This window comes from Mangifera indica, chromosome 9, assembly GCF_011075055.1.
Source record: "Mangifera indica cultivar Alphonso chromosome 9, CATAS_Mindica_2.1, whole genome shotgun sequence".
In the NCBI taxonomy this organism is placed as follows: domain Eukaryota; kingdom Viridiplantae; phylum Streptophyta; class Magnoliopsida; order Sapindales; family Anacardiaceae; genus Mangifera; species Mangifera indica.
The window spans coordinates 14,946,469-14,963,554 of NC_058145.1; the positions used below are offsets into that span (position 1 = coordinate 14,946,469).

A 17,086-nucleotide genomic window follows, 5' to 3' on the forward strand; every position below is an offset into this window, starting at 1 on the left:
ATTAAAAAATCTATCGAACTAGCTCGAGCTTGGTTTGAGCTCGATCGATCTCAGCTAAGCCCGACTTGTTTTCGGCTCAATCGAACCGAGCTCGAACTGGCTCAATTCGAGTTCAACCCTAATTGAGATAGAGGATGATAATATTGAAAGATAAAAGCGTAGCCACCGACCAGGGAAATGCAATTTCAACTGCTGACAATATTTTGTGGGAGCTCAGCTAAGCCCGACTTGTTTCGGGCTCAATCGAACCGAGCTCAAACTGGCTCGACTTGAGTCTAGCCCTAATTGAGACAGAGGATGATAATATTGAAAGATAAAAGCGTAGCCACCGACCAGGGAAATGCAATTTCAACCGCTGAAAATATTTTGTGGGTATGTTTTGGAGGCAATATAGTAAATATGTTAGTTACTCTCAGTTAAGGGTTAATATGATAAATTGGAAAAAGTGAAAAAAAGGGGTAATATGGTAATTACATTTTTTTACACTTTTGTCATAGCATAGTCTCATTGACAGTGTTAGGTTTGGGGTAAAGAATAAAAAATATGATTTATATATTTAATGGGTGAAAAAATGGTTTTAGGTCAAATCTTTAGTATAAAAATATTAATAACTCAATTTAGGTTAAATTTTAATACAGAGAAATAGATAAACACTAAGGGTAGATTTAGATTTAATTAAACTTAAATAATGGTCAATTTAAATTTAAATTAGTTTAAATGATAAATAATAATATTAAGAAAAAGAAAAATTATAAAAAAATAATCAAATAAAAAGGAAAAGAAAAATAAAAGAAAATATAATTATAGAAAAAAAAGTTATAGTAAATAATATTCAATAAACTCCCATATTTAAACCGATTTAAAGTTTTAATCTAAGTTAAAGTTTATGTTTGAAAAATCAATAATTTAATATATTAAAAATATCAAAATAACTTCTAAACAATTTATACTAATTTTTCTTAAATTTTATTATTTTTTACATTTTTATTTTATATAATTTTAACCTCTTATATTATATTTATGGTCCATCATCCATAAGCTACATGTAGATATATTTTTCATATTTTAATTAAAAGAAAAAAATGACAATAATTTATAAATCAATTTCTACTTTAATACATAATCCCGAGACCTCAACTCTAAATATTTAATTTTTTTTTTAATTTTGAAAGCAGAAATAAAAATCCCAAACCCTACAGGCTTCGCCAAACTCGGCGGCAATTTGCTTATAAATTCCCTCCAAAGCCCATGCCTTTACGCCTCCTTCGTTGCTCTCTTTAAAACCCTAGCTTTCTCTCTCTTACACCCTCGCTGAATCACTTGTTCCTCTTACATGGAGTTCTGGGGTAAGTTTTTCCTTTCTTTCTCTGTTCACTTTACACGCACTTTTGTTTCCGATTTTCACGCTTATCACAGTTTTTTCTATCTCTTTCATGTGTTGGCTTTTCTCGGTACTGATTAGCTTGAAATACCAGATAATATTGGAAAAAATACTTTTCCCTTATACTATTCTATTGCAGCCTATGTTTATTTTTTGGTTGTTTACGCGTTGTATATGTTGCAGATTACTATTTTTTATGTGTTTTTGGTGGACAGAGATATGTTTGTTTGTTTATGGGAGAAAATACAAAAATGGATTTTTAAAGCTCGAGTTTAAGTGTTGTTAGGTGGAATGACGACGACTCTAGTAATGAGTTTAAGTGTTCTGCTAATCTTTCATTCTTATGATTTTTTGTGCGAGTGATACAGAGTGCATATTGTGGAAGGAAAGTCTTGCCGTTACCGAATGGATTGAAATAGTGTGTTGGTTTTATGTTAGGGAATCAACAATATCAGAAAGCAACTCTTTTTTCGTTTACCATGGGAAACATATTCCCTTTTTGTACTTTTGTTTTAATTTCCTCATAGCCAATGCGTTACTTGCTAAGGCTATGTTCTGTTAGTAGGTGCTTTATGTGGGTTGTTGCTTCACTTATGGATACTTTTTTTAGTTTTATATTTCTTTTAATAGGGTATTATCCTTCTCAATATTTATTAGTTATACTACTTTTGAATCATTTTTGTTTTGTTATAGGTGTTGAAGTTAAGGCTGGACAGCCACTTAAAGTAAAACCATCGTTTGACAATATCATCCACCTCTCACAGGTGACTGAATTCTCATATGGTGTTAATTTTGACTTCTTTGTCCATTCAGTTGTAATGAGTGCAGTTTTTCTCTTAAAAATATATGAATACTGCTTCGTTTTTCAGGCTTCCCTTGGTGAGTCAAAGAAGGATAAAGGACATGACTCTGTGCCGCTCTTTGTGAAATTTGGAGACCAGAAGCTTGTCCTTGGAACTCTTATTACAGATACTATACCACAACTGTCTTTTGATCTAGTATTTCAGAAAGAGTTTGAGCTTTCTCACAACTGGAAGAATGGGAGTGTCTACTTTTGTGGTTACCAAACCCCCTTGCCACAAGATAGTTCTGGTGAGTCTTATACTGGTTTGGATTGCTATTGTTATCTTATTAACTGTTTAAACTTTATTGAAAATTTTTATGTGCAGATGAGTTTGATATGGAAGGATCAGATGAGGATGAGGAAGAGGTAGAGGAGGATATTCCTATGATTGCTGCTGAGAATGGTAGATGTTGTTCCTTCACTTCATTCAGAAATTGATAACATACTAGCAATTTCATAATTTTTTTTATTATGTGAAATGTTGATTAGTTATTATTATTTTGGTTGATTCTATTAAGGAAAAGGTGGTTTGAAGGTTGAGAAAGCAAAAGCTCCTGAAAAGGCAAATGCTGGTAAGCCTGAAATCTCTGCAAAGCCTAGTAAGCCAATAAGCAAACCTGAGGAGAAGGATGACAGTGAGTCAGATGATTCTGATGATTCAATGGGTGATGAGATGGAAGATGATTCTGATGAGGTACCTTTATAATTACTTGGTAGTTCTTTGAGTTATGTTGAATGGCATTGATGTGGTTGTGATGGCATGAGGTCTCTCTCCTTTTTTTTTTTTTTCCTAAATGAAATCTGCTGGAATTTTTTTTTGTTGATTAGAGTTCAGATGATAAAGAGGGAACCGATGAAGACGAGGGTGATTCAGAAGGTGAAGATTCTGAAGATGAAGAGACACCTAAGAAGGTATGGGAATGAAATCTGCTTTTGACACAAGTTTTATGTTGCTTTGGTTTTGAAATGTGGTTACTTCGATGACCCATTATAACATGTTTTTGTTTTTGTTCATTTTAAAGGTTGTTGCAAAGAAGAGGCCAACAGAATCAGCCACAAAAACTCCCGTTCCTGCTAAGAAGGCTAAGGGAGGAGCTACTCCTCAGACTGGTAATTTTCTTGTGACATGGTCACTTACAGTTTTATGCTATAAGTAGTATTATTTATTTGTTTTATGGGTGAATAAAGGGCTGCATATACTGCCATTTATTGTTAATATCCATGGAATTGAAATAATTACAAGTCCACTGTTTTCTTTGCTTAACCTTGACAGCACATGATATTTTATATCAGATTTTATTCTTTTGATAAATGTTGAACGTAGTGATTTCTTTAATTACCTTGTTTTATTTCTTATTAATTTTGAAGATTATGTGGTTGATATTTGATGTGTTTTTGTCAAGATGATTCTCTTTTAATGAAGGCATACCTATTGTTAATACTTCTAACTGATTATCTGTGGTCTTTTACCGTCATCAAATTTCTGAATAAGTTGTATTGCTTTAGCTTCTGTCCACCTAGATGCTGTCTTTTGTACAGAATTTGCTTGTAATTTTTCTTTCATGTTTGCAATAACTGATTGCGGTAATGGACTTGTATGTTATGAATGCCTCTAGGGATGCTTTATGGTATTACTGTTTGCTAGAGTGCTGTATCGATTTATGAATAATGAATGGAACCCTAATATGTTTCATTAATTGCTTCAACAGCACCAGCTTCATTAAATTAAAATTAAATGTAGTTTTTTTGCTTTGTTTCTTCTCACTTATAATTGGCAAATATCTTAACCAGTAATAGGATTATTGACTGGCTTTTCATAAGCTTGAACTGAGTTTCTTTTTTTTTTAATAAATAGTATGTTGATCTGGATTGCTTTTGTGGTTAGATGGCAAAAAGGGAGGCCATGTTGCAACTCCTCACCCATCAAAGCAGGCTGGAAAAACAACTAATGACAAAAGTCCCAAATCTGGTGGCCAAGTCTTATGCAAATCATGTAGCAAGTATGTGCAACACCCTGATTAATCACGGTAAATTGCAATTATAAATGTTGACTTCTGACTGACGGAGTGTGTTTGTGTGTGAGCAGGACATTTGGGTCTGAAAAAGCTCTAGAGTCTCACACAAAGGCAAAGCACGGTACTGGCAAATAGACTAATGTATGGTTATAACATGCATTGCGGACATCGATGGCATGTTTATTTTTGTGCTGAAATACCCCACACCACCCTGAGAGCTGTGATTCGGTAGTTTTTTGACAGAAGTGAAGGAGAGAGCTTTGTATTTTTCTTTCTGATGGCTATTATTAAATAGTTGTGCTACATTCCGGGAATTTAAGTCTAATTGCTTTCTGGTTCCGTTAAATTTTATTTTACTAATTGCGATGCAGTTGTGTCAACATATGTTTTAATGTTGCGATTTGGACATTTGTTTTCTTACTAGTTACCTGTTTGAGAGACCTTATAAACAAATGCTGTAACCTCTTACCGCACCAAACAAATTTGATTTTATTGAACGAACACTTGTTCCTAAGAAGCTGTATACCGCATCACTAAACTCATAACACGTGTAAGAACTATACTAAAATTCATTTACAATTTAAACAACAAATAAGATGGTTAAGGAAAGCAAAACCCAATGGAGATTCAAGAAATCTCATCTTTTGCAGTCTTGGATGTATGCTGGTCAGAGATACCCGATCGTAAAATTCATGAACACACATGTACACATTCGAGGACAGAAAAAATGTAATCCTTTTTATTGCTACATACTTGCAGAAAATATATCGGAACTAAGGCTTCGCTACAGCATTGAGTGGCCATAAATTCTAAGATCTTCAATAAAATGCCCAGTGCCTATCAACTCCAGTATAAACATCTTCAAAAGCTAGCAAGTGTACAGTGAAATACTACCCCAATCAACAGTTTGACATGAGTGAAATCAGTAGAATCTAGTCATTTTAAAAAGAAAAATTCTAAAGCATGAGTTTCGGAAAAAATAATTGTGAAGGTAAGCGGAACTAGGCTGACAAAAACTTGAGATGGAAGAAACCAGTATGAGGAGAAAATTTGGTGGGGAAAAAGGCTACAATTAAGCTGATAGATAACAATGGGTACTAAGTGCCACTTGAAAAGCCAACATAAGCAGTGATGCACACAATCAACTAGCTTCGAAGTAATAAGAAAAGGCAAAACACAGTAAAAGGTTAAAAACAACATAACTGTGCCTACCTTCCATATGCTCTAAAATAATCCCGGGGTTTACAATATTTTAGAAATTTGGGTCCCATTATATTTAACGATTTCTTCAGGGGTTGGTTGATTCTTTGTATAATACTACATATTCTTTTTCCTTTTTTTAATAAGCAAAAGGTACAGATAGGTGGTTTGCCCGAGAGGTTAAGGGGGAAGACTTAAGATCTTCTGTACATAAGTACGCGTGGGTTCGAACCCCACAGCCACCATTTTCAAAATTTTAATACATTTTTTATATTATTAGTAAGATTAATAAATAAGAATTATCATTGCGTCTGCCGGAAGTCGATCCCGGATCTATTGCTTGGAAGGCAATTATCCTAACCGTTGGACTACAGACGCAATTTCTGATGCGCGTCTATTCCTTAAAATTCAAATCTCTTGTATTCTGAAGTTAAAGAAATTCATTTACATAAATAATGAAGCATGCATTACATCATAGATGAATTTCCCAGACCGTTTATTTTTTAGATTTTATTTATTTTGATAATTAATTTTAATCATATAAGCAAAACCCACCCCAACATTCATAAATGTTTTTTTAAATTGGCGATCACTATGATTTCAATTGAAATGACATTTTCAAGAGAGACGACTATTTAAAAAGGATGGAGAGTGAGAAAGAGGAGGGGAAAATGAAGACTTTAGAGATAATTGAACAATACAAAAAGTTATCTACATTGATTGTGATAGATCTTGATTATAGTCATTAGCTTTTCTATTACAAATATTTTCATGAATATGAGATGTCATTTCTCTATTCACATACAAATTTTACACTCTCAGAGAGAGGAGTTGACCTTGATCACCCACTCCTCATATTGTCAATAATTTTTTCAATAAATTGTGTATTTACTATATGTTTGCCCGCATAAGTGATTTACCTAACAACTCATATTTTTATCTTTTCAATTGTACTTCTCTAAATTTGGAGATGAAGTTTAAGTTATCAGACGGTTTAATTACATTAGATGTGAAGGGATACGTGAATTGCATTTCTTAAAGTGTGTATGAATAGTGAAGATATATTATCTGTATATTTATTTTATATACTCAAAATGTGTATATATAATCTTACTTAATTATAAAAGTAGGATGGATATTTACTCGTACAAGTTAAGGAAAAACACAGGTTATTCAGTTTTCACTTCGTACAAAATATTGTTTCAAAGTTTGGATTGTTAATTGCTATTAGTTTGAAGGGATATTTCCTTGTATATTAAAGACCATTCCAGAAGCCCAACGAAAGATAAATTGGTCGAACGCCTAAATCCACTACAATACTAACATTGAAATGTGACAAAGGAGTAAAATTTTACATACCCATCACATCAATTTTACACGGCAAACTTATAAGTGACATAAATTATTCTTCTTGTATGAAATGTTAGCCAAAATAATTGACGAAAGAAAAGGTACCTCATAACAATTGGTTCGGGCTGAGTAGTCGGCTTCACATGGAAAAAAAAATTGGCAACAGTTATGAGGTCTTTCCATGTGGGGGTTTTGCATAGATGCTGCAGGAATAATAGAAAGATGCTCCAACAGTTATGGGCGGTGAGAGAAAGAGAGATGGATGCATCAATTTATGGATTTGATCTGTCTAAGTAAACAAAGTATACAAGACAAAGTCTCTAAGACAGTTGTAAACGCTTAGAACAAGACAGATATATGTATATATATGAGAAGACTTGTCAACTAACCCTTTTTAATCCTCCCTCAAATAATTCTTTTGAACAACTTTTTTCATTTTTTCCTTCAAGCTTATTATAATTGGAAAGTTGACAACACACAGCTATAGTAGCGGAATTTGGTTTGTTCTTTTCAATGTTTTACTGCATGGCTCGAACCCTACATAACGCTAGATTTCAGTCGAGCTAAGCTCGAGTTCAACTCAGTTTAGCTCGTGAAAGCCAAGCTCAAACTTAGTTCGAATTTGATTCGATTCGTTTTTCGTTATTAAAACGACATCATTTTAATATATGTTGATTAAAACAATGTTATTTTGTATCAAAATTTTTAATTAAAAAATTTGATGAATAACTTGAGCTCAAATAGATTCGATTTGAGTTTAGCCCTAACCCTAGGTAAGAACAAAGAGGATAAAAAATGAAAGAAAAAAAAATGGTGACAGGACACACTACTAAGTGGCTGAATAAAGGTACAGGTGTTTGGGCATTAATATTTGCTAATGTGAACTTTTATTCACCAATTTGGGTAATTATATTGGCAATTATAATAATTAAAATAACTTTGTTATATGCTATATTAGTGACTAATTAAACATAATTCAAAGTACAAGAGGGTACTAAAGGTAAGTGCAATTTTTAGTGTTTTTCTTTATATACACAAATTTTATTACGAAAAAAATCTTATGAATGAAAGGAAATATACTAGTGTATGAAGTTCTTCTCGCTGTATTGAATGATAACACTTTTATCTGTGTTTTTAAATGATTGATGGATTAATAGTGTATTTAATCGCTTTTTCTATAATTTATCACTTATTAGTGATATCCTAAATGTTACACCTATGAGTTTAATTGTCACATAAAACAATATTATATAATTTTAAAATATTTTTCCGAGAAACATATAAATAGAGGGTTAATGTAAACTGTAGTTTCATTAAAGTTATAACTCAATTAACAAAAACAACATTTTCTTTGTTTGTGTTCCTTCCAAATTTTGTCACTTCTTCTACAACCAAACACTATAAGCAGTCAACTAGATTCTCCCAGGCAAAACCTTATCAAATTTCAATGAAGAACACACGCACACGCACACACACTCTTCAAGATAATAAATTCTGTTTGTATTGTACAAAAAAGGTCCACAACGGAAACTTACAAGTGACAATAATGTCAATATAAAATAAATGAAAGTGATGATACTTCATGAGGTGAAAGATATGAACAAACGTCCTAGAAGACCACATTGCATGTGGCCTGCAGTTCTTTGTGTCGCCTGTGACTTGTGAGAAGATTGTGGACCAAATTGCAGAAACATCCAATACCCTTTATATATTTTTTATATAAATATCACCATGAATTCAACAACTAAGCAACCTTGGATACTCATAATCTTTCATGGGGATGAGTGACGTTTTTAGACTTTTACTGCAGTGTTGTGTAAGTAAAGTAAACGCAAAGGAAGTTTAACTAAACAAATCACCTAAAAAACTAATCAAAATTTGTCCCACAAAGTGAAAATAAATGGCTGCCTAACATTTTCATCCTCTCCAATAATGAAAAGTTTTCTTTCAAGTGAAATAATTCACGCGCTTTTTAAGTTTGTTCTTGTCAGTCAATCTTTTCGTTCTATTTCTCTGTGGGCGCATCAAAGTGGTGCTTCCTGGGCAAGGGGGGTATTTAAATGAGAAGCTGCATTAATATATGGCAGCAGCAAGATCGCAATGTTGGTGGCTGCATTTAAAATGCCACATTATTGTAGAGTTAAAATTTTTGTCCCGAATGGTTGGTAGAAATGGTAATTTTGATTTGAATTTAAAGATCTCAACCCTAATAGTGAGAGGATTCTCTATCGCAATAGAGATGAGAACGAAAAAAATTCTTATAATCGGGGACAAGACATATGTCCCCTCTCTGCCTCACCTCTATACCCGTTTCCATCCATATCTCTTTATATTAATATTTTTATTTAAAATACTAACATATATTTATAGTTTTAGTCATTTATATTTTTCAAATTTATTTATATTTTTATTGTATATATTAAAATGATTAATATATGATATTTGTAATATTTAAAATAGTGGATTAGTTTTAATTTTACTTAATTTTATTATTTAACATATTTATGTTATATTTAGAAGATATGGAAAGAGGATTTTTTCCCGTGGATACAAAAAGGGGATTTTTTTCCTACAAAAACGGATAGAAGATTTATTTTTGCATAAAGGGGGTACAAAATACTTGTCATCTCTATAATAAGGATATAAATTGATATCCTCTGTAAGGAAGGAATGATGATTGAGATCTCTTTCCCATTGTCATCTCTAGTGGCTGGCACTGGCCACAACCTCTCGTTATGTCCCAATCCTTTACCTTAATGTCCAAGAATGGCTACTAAACTAAATATACGGTAAAGGGCAAAATTAAATGCTAAAAAATAATGTAATGGAAGTGGAGCATTGAACTTTTCATGATATTATTGCAATAAGCAAAGCAATTCATGGGCACATTGTTTAAGCCACTTTCTTCCTTCTCTATATCTACCCAAACTTGTTTTGGAAGTTTCCATATTATTTACTTAACATTAAAATATAATTCGTTTAATTTAATGTAACTTTTTATAAATAGTCTTTCCAAATAAAATTAGATAGAACCCTTGTAGGCCCTCCCAAAACACTCAAAGAAACATTATTACTCTTTATTAAATGTATTTATATCATTAATGCATCCCCATTGGACAATATTCTCTTTCTGTTTCATTGGTTAAGATGAAAAATAAGATAGAAAATGAAACTTCAACTAGAAGAAACTATCATTTAAGAGAGTAATCTTTTTGGTTAGTTACATTAAGGATTCTAAAATATTTCTAAACTGTTAAGCATATATATATTATATATATATATATATTACTTTGTAGTGACACAAAAGTTTATGTAACAAAGCTGCAAATGATTGGAACTGGGCATGAAAAGTAACAGGAAGTTCCCCTTTGTCTACTTTCAAAATCGTTTCTAGTTTAAAGATTAGTAAGCTTGAGGGATTATGCTTGTTTATCAGCACCACTAATTATGATTGTGTTAATTGTCCTGCTAATGAGGGATTGTGCCCAGAAACTCCTGACGAAATTATTGCACAGAGAACCGTAAATGGGAAATTAATTATCAGCTTCAACAATGAGAAAGACAAATGGGACTGTTGTGTTTTATATTCAATACTGTAATTACAAAATGGCATATTTGAATGATTGGGGAAACTTCATTTATTGCTGAAATGTCAGAAGCAAGTGCTGGGTTCAGTAAAACGAGGGACCACAAAGGAAGCATTGACAGCCTGCAAACTCTTATCTCATTCAAGTTTGTTTATTCAAAGAGATGGTATAATCCAGAGAAAGGAAATTAGAAAAAATGAAAAACAAATTTTTGATCGATAACCTGTTTTCCTCAGAAACTAACCAATGAAATAAAAAAATTCAGACAGAAATGACAAAACTCTCAAGAATTACAAGCAATCCAATGAAATAAAAACAACAGTTTCTCACTATTTTCTCTACCATATGTTGTTTCACTCAATATAATGAGTTCAATTAGTGGCAGCATTTCTTCTGTAACTTCTTCATTCACAGAGAACTAACTTGAATTTTTTATTGTTATTATTTTTAAGGCATGGCATGATCTTTGTGTGCCAAAACATGTTGCTTAACCCTTTTCTTTAGGTTTTAGCTGTAATACTTGCAATTAATGTTGTTGACAGAACCCTACTTATACATATATTTGGTCGTAAAGAATGAAAAAAACACATGGACATGGCATGAAAAACACTAAGAGGCTTGTGTCAGTGCAGATATGAAACTTATTGGGAGATACTGCCGCTAGACGATTGTGCCGACATAGCCTAATCCTGTGATGACGAAGGTAATGGTTTGGAGGAAAAGGTATATATAGTAATGGTTCTTCCCATGGACATAATCATAGCATCCGCAGAAGAAGAGGAACACTGCAAACCCAAGCTCCAAAGTGTTTAATCTGTTGAAGAACAATGAAGAAAATGCAGGTTAGCCAAACCATTCACTAAACCCTAATCTTATTTATTCTCAATTCTCTAAAATAAACGTTTAAGTTCTTAAACAAGTCTTGTCATAAATTAGTTGGGCAGCAAGCAGCCGTATATTTCTGCCATTTAAACCATTACAATCTCTGGCTTTTTGTTGTGTTCAATATGTTAATATGCTGATTTATAAAGATTTCCAACTACTATGATTGTGGGATTTGGTCACATTCCCAAAGTCTACAGTAAACAAACATTATATATGAGGCATCGATTGAGTGGCTAATTCTTTAATAACTTGAAATTTATGAACCCCAATTATTATGTTTATGAAGTTAACAGTTAAAAAATTGATGACTTACCTATCTGCAATCTTGAATCGAGGTTTTTTGACTAGTTTGGTGTTTGTTTTGTTCTTGGCTTCTGCTGCCTTATTCTTCAGAGCATTTCCCAGTTTTTCTGTGACAACCCATTCATTTGCCCTTCCAGCTTCAAGCAGACCAATTAATGTGGCCTTAGTTCGATGCAGAGACATCACATTCTCGAAAAGAATCCAGTAAAACAACAGGTGAATCGACCTGCACTATTTGGGAAGATTATAGCTTCTTTGTTAACACAAAAATACTTTATTGTGTAAGATGATTGTGTAAGATGATCATTATTGATTAGTATACTAGACCTTGGAGTTCCAACCGAATTAAGAATTGTGATAATGGAAGGAATGTAAACAGAACCCCAAAGTGGAACTTCAACTTCAGGAATCAAAATGGTAAGCGGAAGCACCACACAGTAAAAGGAAAAAGTGACCATATGGGCAATAATCTTTCGGACGAAGAAGAAACTGTAGATAACATACACTTTCTTCCAGAATCTAACTTTCTGCAACATTAAAAAATCAGTGAAAACATAGTTCAAACATTGTCCAAAATCACCATTCTTATAAATCTTAAAGTCGCTAACCTTGTTTCTAACAATCTCCATCACCATTTTCCTGAACAGATTAGCAGGGCCACAAGACCAACGGTGCTGCTGGAATCTGAAGGCTTTGAATGTACTTGGAAGTTCACTTTTCACCTATCATACAACATCAATGACAAATGAAACAACTAAGGTAGATAAACAAAAGGAATAATTTGTTAAATTTAATTACCTGTAAATCACCAAGATACACAAATTTCCAACCCTTGAGACTAGCTCGAACTGCAAGGTCCATATCCTCCACAGTCGTTCTGTCCTTCCATCCACCTGCTTCGTTAATGGCAGCGATTCTCCATACACCAGCAGTTCCTGCAGAATTGTCAAGTGCATTTTGTGTTTAAATCAAATTGAGTAAGCTTAAATTCAATCATTTGTATTTCTTCAACTGGGTTATTTATTTACCATTGAAACCGAAGAAAGCGTGAGTTGCAGAACCCACTTCTTGCTCCACTGTAAAATGATAGTCCAATGACATTTCTTGCATCCTTGTCAACAGGCATTCATCAGCATTTACTGCAATTAATCAAAATTACTCACTTAATAATCCACTAATTAAGTTAATTGTTTGTCCTAATCAAATTTCTTAAGTAAGTTGTAGCCGTCACGTGACCCAAAGAAAAAATGCCACGTCATTGGAAGCGCAAGGGAGAAATGATATTCAATCTAACTGAATTTTATTTATTTCTTTAAATATTTTATTTCCAAATATATATATATATATATATATATAAGTATGGGTCGGTAACCTATCATTTTCTTTTAATATGAAAAAAATAAATTAATAATGCTGTTAACAAGGAAATTAAAATAAATGGAGAAGAATATTATTAATAAAAAAGTAAATTAAAATTAATTAGGAATTCAGACAAAGATATCGTTCGAATCCATAATTAATATTAAAATCTTAATCACCTAATAGAATTTTTGTTTGCTTACGAGTAGTGGGATTTGCTAAGGTGGGTCTCACAGCTGTAATCAACGGTCAGCAATCATCAAAAGTCAACATCAAGATGGTCCCCACATGGTGATTGGTGGGTTTCACCTCATGCACTTTGCAACAAAATCCGCCGACGAAAACCCAACGAATTATTAAAAGTATTATATTTTTTATTTTTCATAAAAACAACAAAAATATTACAGTACTGCTGTACCGGTACCACCGACACTTTAATAAATAAAATGAGGCCATTTAATGAGGCTAATTAATGGTTAAAATAAATTAATTAGAAATAATTAACTTACCAAATCTCCAACGAGCTTGAACGAGAGCAATGTCTGGATTATTGGTTAGAAACGGTATGGCACGTCGGAGAAAGTCCGGCGCCGGCTGGAAATCGGCGTCGAAAATGGCGACGAATTCACAGTGTTTAACGTAGCTTCGCTTAAGACCTTCTTTAAGAGCACCAGCTTTGTAGCCTCCACGATTTTCCCTAATTTGATACCTAATGTTTATGCCTTTTTCAGACCATTTTATACATTCTTGCTCCACCATTTCCTGCAAGAGTTGTAGTTATGTCAGGGCTGTAATTTGTAGCTGTAAATGCAGGAAGTAAAATTTGAGTTTACCTTGATGGTGGCGTCAGTTGAATCATCGAGAACTTGGATCACGAGACGATTGGACGGCCAAGAAAGCCCACAGGCGGCGCCAATGGACAATTTGTAAACCTGCAGGAAGGAAACTTGTATTAGGCGTCGCCTTTCTGATTATACAAGATTGATGAATAAAATACTAACAACACAAACTTTACCTCTCTTTCGTTGAACATTGGGATTTGAACAAGAACAACAGGGAAATTTGTGCTGCCCAACTCTTCATCATCTTCAATGGCTTCCCAGTTGTAACGCTTTCCAGGTTTTTTCCAGAAAAGCTTAACGAGAATTATAACAATACCCATGTAAACTCTTTCCATGAAAAGCATCAGCGACATGAGTAAACATATGTAAACACCAACTCGCAACAAAGGCACAATAAGTGGCGCTTTGATTAGCTCCCACATCAACCCAATTTGGCTTGCAACATCTTCTCTTGATACCTGCAGTGACTCCGGTATAAAAAATTTCGGTGAAATTTCAGCCATTTGCTTTTAGTTAAAACAGAATACAAAAGAATGGATTTTGGGTTCAAAATGTAGTTGTTGACAGCAAAACTCAGAATCAAATGGAAGCTTTATTTGTTCTCTCTGTTATCTCTCCTTTAACCAGTTAAGGTAAAGAACTCAAAGGCAGTAAAAATCTTCTGTATCTTCTATATCACAATGAGGAATAGACAAAGAAGGATTATTGAGCCGCCATGGAGAGAGAATGAGAGAACGTGAAATGCTGGTGGGTTCTGAGAAGTGTAAGAGAGTGAGAACAGAGGTCATTTTATAGCCAGTTTTGTTGAATTTAGTTGTTGTAAATCTGAAACGTTATTTTTACACTATAATTACAAAATTATAGATAATTATAATAAATCAAACGTGACAGGCGGATTTGATAGAATATTAAATTATTATTTTTAAATCAATGGCTTTTTATGATCTGGTAGAAAGAAAAGAATATCCAAAGGAATTTAAAAAATCCAGGAATAAATTCCTTAGGAGATACAATTTTAAATTTATTACTATTCTGTATTTAATCCTGTCCAAATAAACATGCCTATTTCCTAATTTAACTCGATTTTTTACTATGTAATTTATTATAAATTATTTATATATTTCTTAGTTCACTATAAATAAATTTTAATTAGATTTTTTCAGTTTAACTTAAAAAATGATGAAATGAGATGCAGACATTATTATAAGATTAAATGATTTTGAATTAAAGATAAAATGATATAATATTTAATTTGATACTCATTTTAAATATACATTATATTACTCTTAAAGATAAACTAATTACTATATATAGATTGTATTTTATTATTTTATATTTTGGTTCACAATAAAACTATATATATATATTTTTGAATATACAATTAGATATATATGTGATGTGTTATCATATGATTATATGATTTTAAATCAAAAATTAAATAATACTTAATTATATAATAATATATCATCTATGTACTAAAAAAATATGCATATAACATTGTTATTTAGTCTAATTTTTTTACTTAATTTATTAAAAGAACAATGTTATGTGTATAGTTGTATACAAATTTGAATCTATAGTTTTAAATGTGTAATTTAGTACATAAATAATAAATCATCGTATTATTATAAATTATTTTATTTTTAATTTAAAAATATTTAATCGTGTGTGTGTATATATATATATATATATATACTTTTAAAAAATATTCAATTTCTTGGTCATTGTTTCTGTTCCCATGCCATTAATAATGTTAAAAAATTCCCATAAACTTATTAAGTACATTACATAATTAAAAATAAAACTATTAAAATTTAGTAAAGATTTAACATTATTTTTGTCATTTAAACTTTCAATTAATGAATTTATTTTCAAAATTTAAATCCCCATTTTGGGTGAGTTTGAAAAGAAATTGGTTTAGTTGAATCCATCAGAAAAGTCTACAAAATGATAAATGGAGAATTAATTAGCAATAATTAAATAACATATTAAGCCTCAATTACCAGAATTAATATTTATTATTTTTCTAATAATAATAAAAGATTCTTCTCAAAGAATCAGTGCTAGCATTTATGAGGCTATTTAGAGAGAAGAATATTTCCTTCTGTTTTTTTTTTCTAATTAAAGAGGGAATTGAATTGAAACCAAACAGTTTTTGTAATTGTTTGCCTTACAATCAATCACTCCGCAGATGCTGCCACTCCACCAGGCATGGCATTTTTATACTCAAACAAAACTTGTAAATTGTAATTGACTTACTATATTACCAATTAATATTCTTTGGTGATAAGTCAGGGTTAAACCAACCAAAATTAAAAAAGATGAAATGAAAATATAAATACATATATTTAGAATTAAAGTAATATTATATATATTTGTTTTGGGTATAAAATTATATGTACACTTATATTTATTATCGCATGACCGTGTGTTATTTTATCTTTAATTCAAAATCACTTAATCATGTAATGATACATATAAGTGTATACATATTTGTATACTTTAAGTGGGTACACATAATTTTATTGTTAAAATTATAACAATTTTAGTGTCAAATCTACCAATTTTAAAGTAAGACTATGCACCAAAGATTCTTTTAGAGCTATAATGATTTTGGTAGCTTATGAGGGTGGATTCCATGATTTCATTCAATGTCTAGAAATTGGTTTTTCCAAGTTTAAAAGTTGTGAATTTGTCATTTCTTCAAACATTTGGGTGGGAAATAACCATCAATTAGCGTTATTATTGTTCCCTTTTTTGTACTCTTTTCTTGGTTAGAAAAACACTTTTTAGCTAGAAAATAAAAAGCACATGCCGGCAAAGAAAGAGATCCAACATGACAAAATCAAATATTTCGCACAAGTTTTTGTTTCAACTAGGCAAACTTTAAACTTTCAAAGATGCTCAACAATCATTAACAATAAGATAGTTTTAACTGTTGACTTGGTTTTATTTTTAGGGCTATCGATCGAGGGTATATATGGGATTTCTAATTTGGTGCGAGAATCATAAGAAGTATATGTATGTGATATTTTTGAAATCATAAAATGTATGATTGATAGGAGCCCAAATTTTAAGAGTTTAGGTGACATTTTATTTTAAGAAAGGGTAAACTCAAGCTCAAAACGAAGACATTTCCCTCTTAATTGAACCTATATATTATATTTTTATTTTATGAGGATCATGCATGTTTGATTCTTCCATAAGTCCTTTAATTATTTTTTTTCTTTATTTGTTGTCTTCACCATCACTAACCCTATTATTATAAAACAGTAATGGAAAAACCTTTTAGTCCCTAAAAGCTGATTAAAGTTTGTGGT

At 31.8% G+C, this 17,086-nt stretch overlaps 2 protein-coding genes and 2 non-coding genes across 5 annotated transcripts; 2 read left to right on the top strand and 2 right to left on the bottom strand.

Moving 5' to 3' along the window:
- Window positions 1-1,162: 1,162 nt before the first annotated feature.
- Window positions 1,163-4,586, top strand: LOC123224686 (histone deacetylase HDT1-like). 2 transcript variants are annotated; one of them, XM_044648375.1, is made up of 10 exons: window positions 1,163-1,346; window positions 2,075-2,145; window positions 2,251-2,473; window positions 2,551-2,628; window positions 2,744-2,817; window positions 2,851-2,919; window positions 3,054-3,137; window positions 3,248-3,335; window positions 4,111-4,225; window positions 4,312-4,586. In XM_044648375.1, the coding sequence occupies exons 1-10, from the start codon at window positions 1,334-1,336 to the stop codon at window positions 4,373-4,375; spliced, it is 879 nt and encodes a 292-aa protein (XP_044504310.1). In that variant the 5' UTR covers window positions 1,163-1,333; the 3' UTR covers window positions 4,376-4,586. The 2 variants fall into 2 exon arrangements, with proteins under 2 accessions (XP_044504310.1, XP_044504309.1); XM_044648374.1 differs by having other exon boundaries at window positions 2,744-2,919.
- A 1,016-nt stretch (window positions 4,587-5,602) lies between these two features.
- On the top strand, window positions 5,603-5,685 carry TRNAL-UAA. Its single transcript has one exon. It is a non-coding gene; the product is annotated as a tRNA-Leu (tRNA).
- A 61-nt stretch (window positions 5,686-5,746) lies between these two features.
- TRNAG-UCC lies at window positions 5,747-5,818 on the bottom strand. The gene has a single exon. It is a non-coding gene; the product is annotated as a tRNA-Gly (tRNA).
- A 4,966-nt stretch (window positions 5,819-10,784) lies between these two features.
- On the bottom strand, window positions 10,785-14,536 carry LOC123224945 (glucomannan 4-beta-mannosyltransferase 2-like). Its single transcript, XM_044648736.1, has 9 exons — window positions 13,940-14,536; window positions 13,758-13,856; window positions 13,434-13,686; window positions 12,594-12,704; window positions 12,364-12,500; window positions 12,174-12,287; window positions 11,893-12,092; window positions 11,576-11,791; window positions 10,785-11,191 (listed from the first exon to the last, which is right to left on the bottom strand). The coding sequence occupies exons 1-9, from the start codon at window positions 14,267-14,269 to the stop codon at window positions 11,038-11,040; spliced, it is 1,614 nt and encodes a 537-aa protein (XP_044504671.1). The 5' UTR covers window positions 14,270-14,536; the 3' UTR covers window positions 10,785-11,037.
- Window positions 14,537-17,086: the final 2,550 nt, after the last annotated feature.

Bases quoted from the DNA above. Each gene is read 5' to 3' on its own strand.
- LOC123224686 (XM_044648374.1), top strand. The intron at 2,920-3,053 runs GTACCTTTATAA...TTTGTTGATTAG, and splicing joins TGGAAGATGATTCTGATGAG to AGTTCAGATGATAAAGAGGG. The intron at 4,226-4,311 runs GTATGTGCAACA...GTGTGTGAGCAG, and splicing joins TTATGCAAATCATGTAGCAA to GACATTTGGGTCTGAAAAAG.
- LOC123224945 (XM_044648736.1), bottom strand. From the start codon at position 14,269: ATGGCTGAAATTTCACCGAAATTTTTTATACCGGAGTCACTGCAGGTA. The intron at 12,705-13,433 runs GTAAGTTAATTA...GATTAATTGCAG, and splicing joins TCAAGCTCGTTGGAGATTTG to TAAATGCTGATGAATGCCTG. The intron at 12,501-12,593 runs GTAAATAAATAA...ACAATTCTGCAG, and splicing joins CGCTTTCTTCGGTTTCAATG to GAACTGCTGGTGTATGGAGA.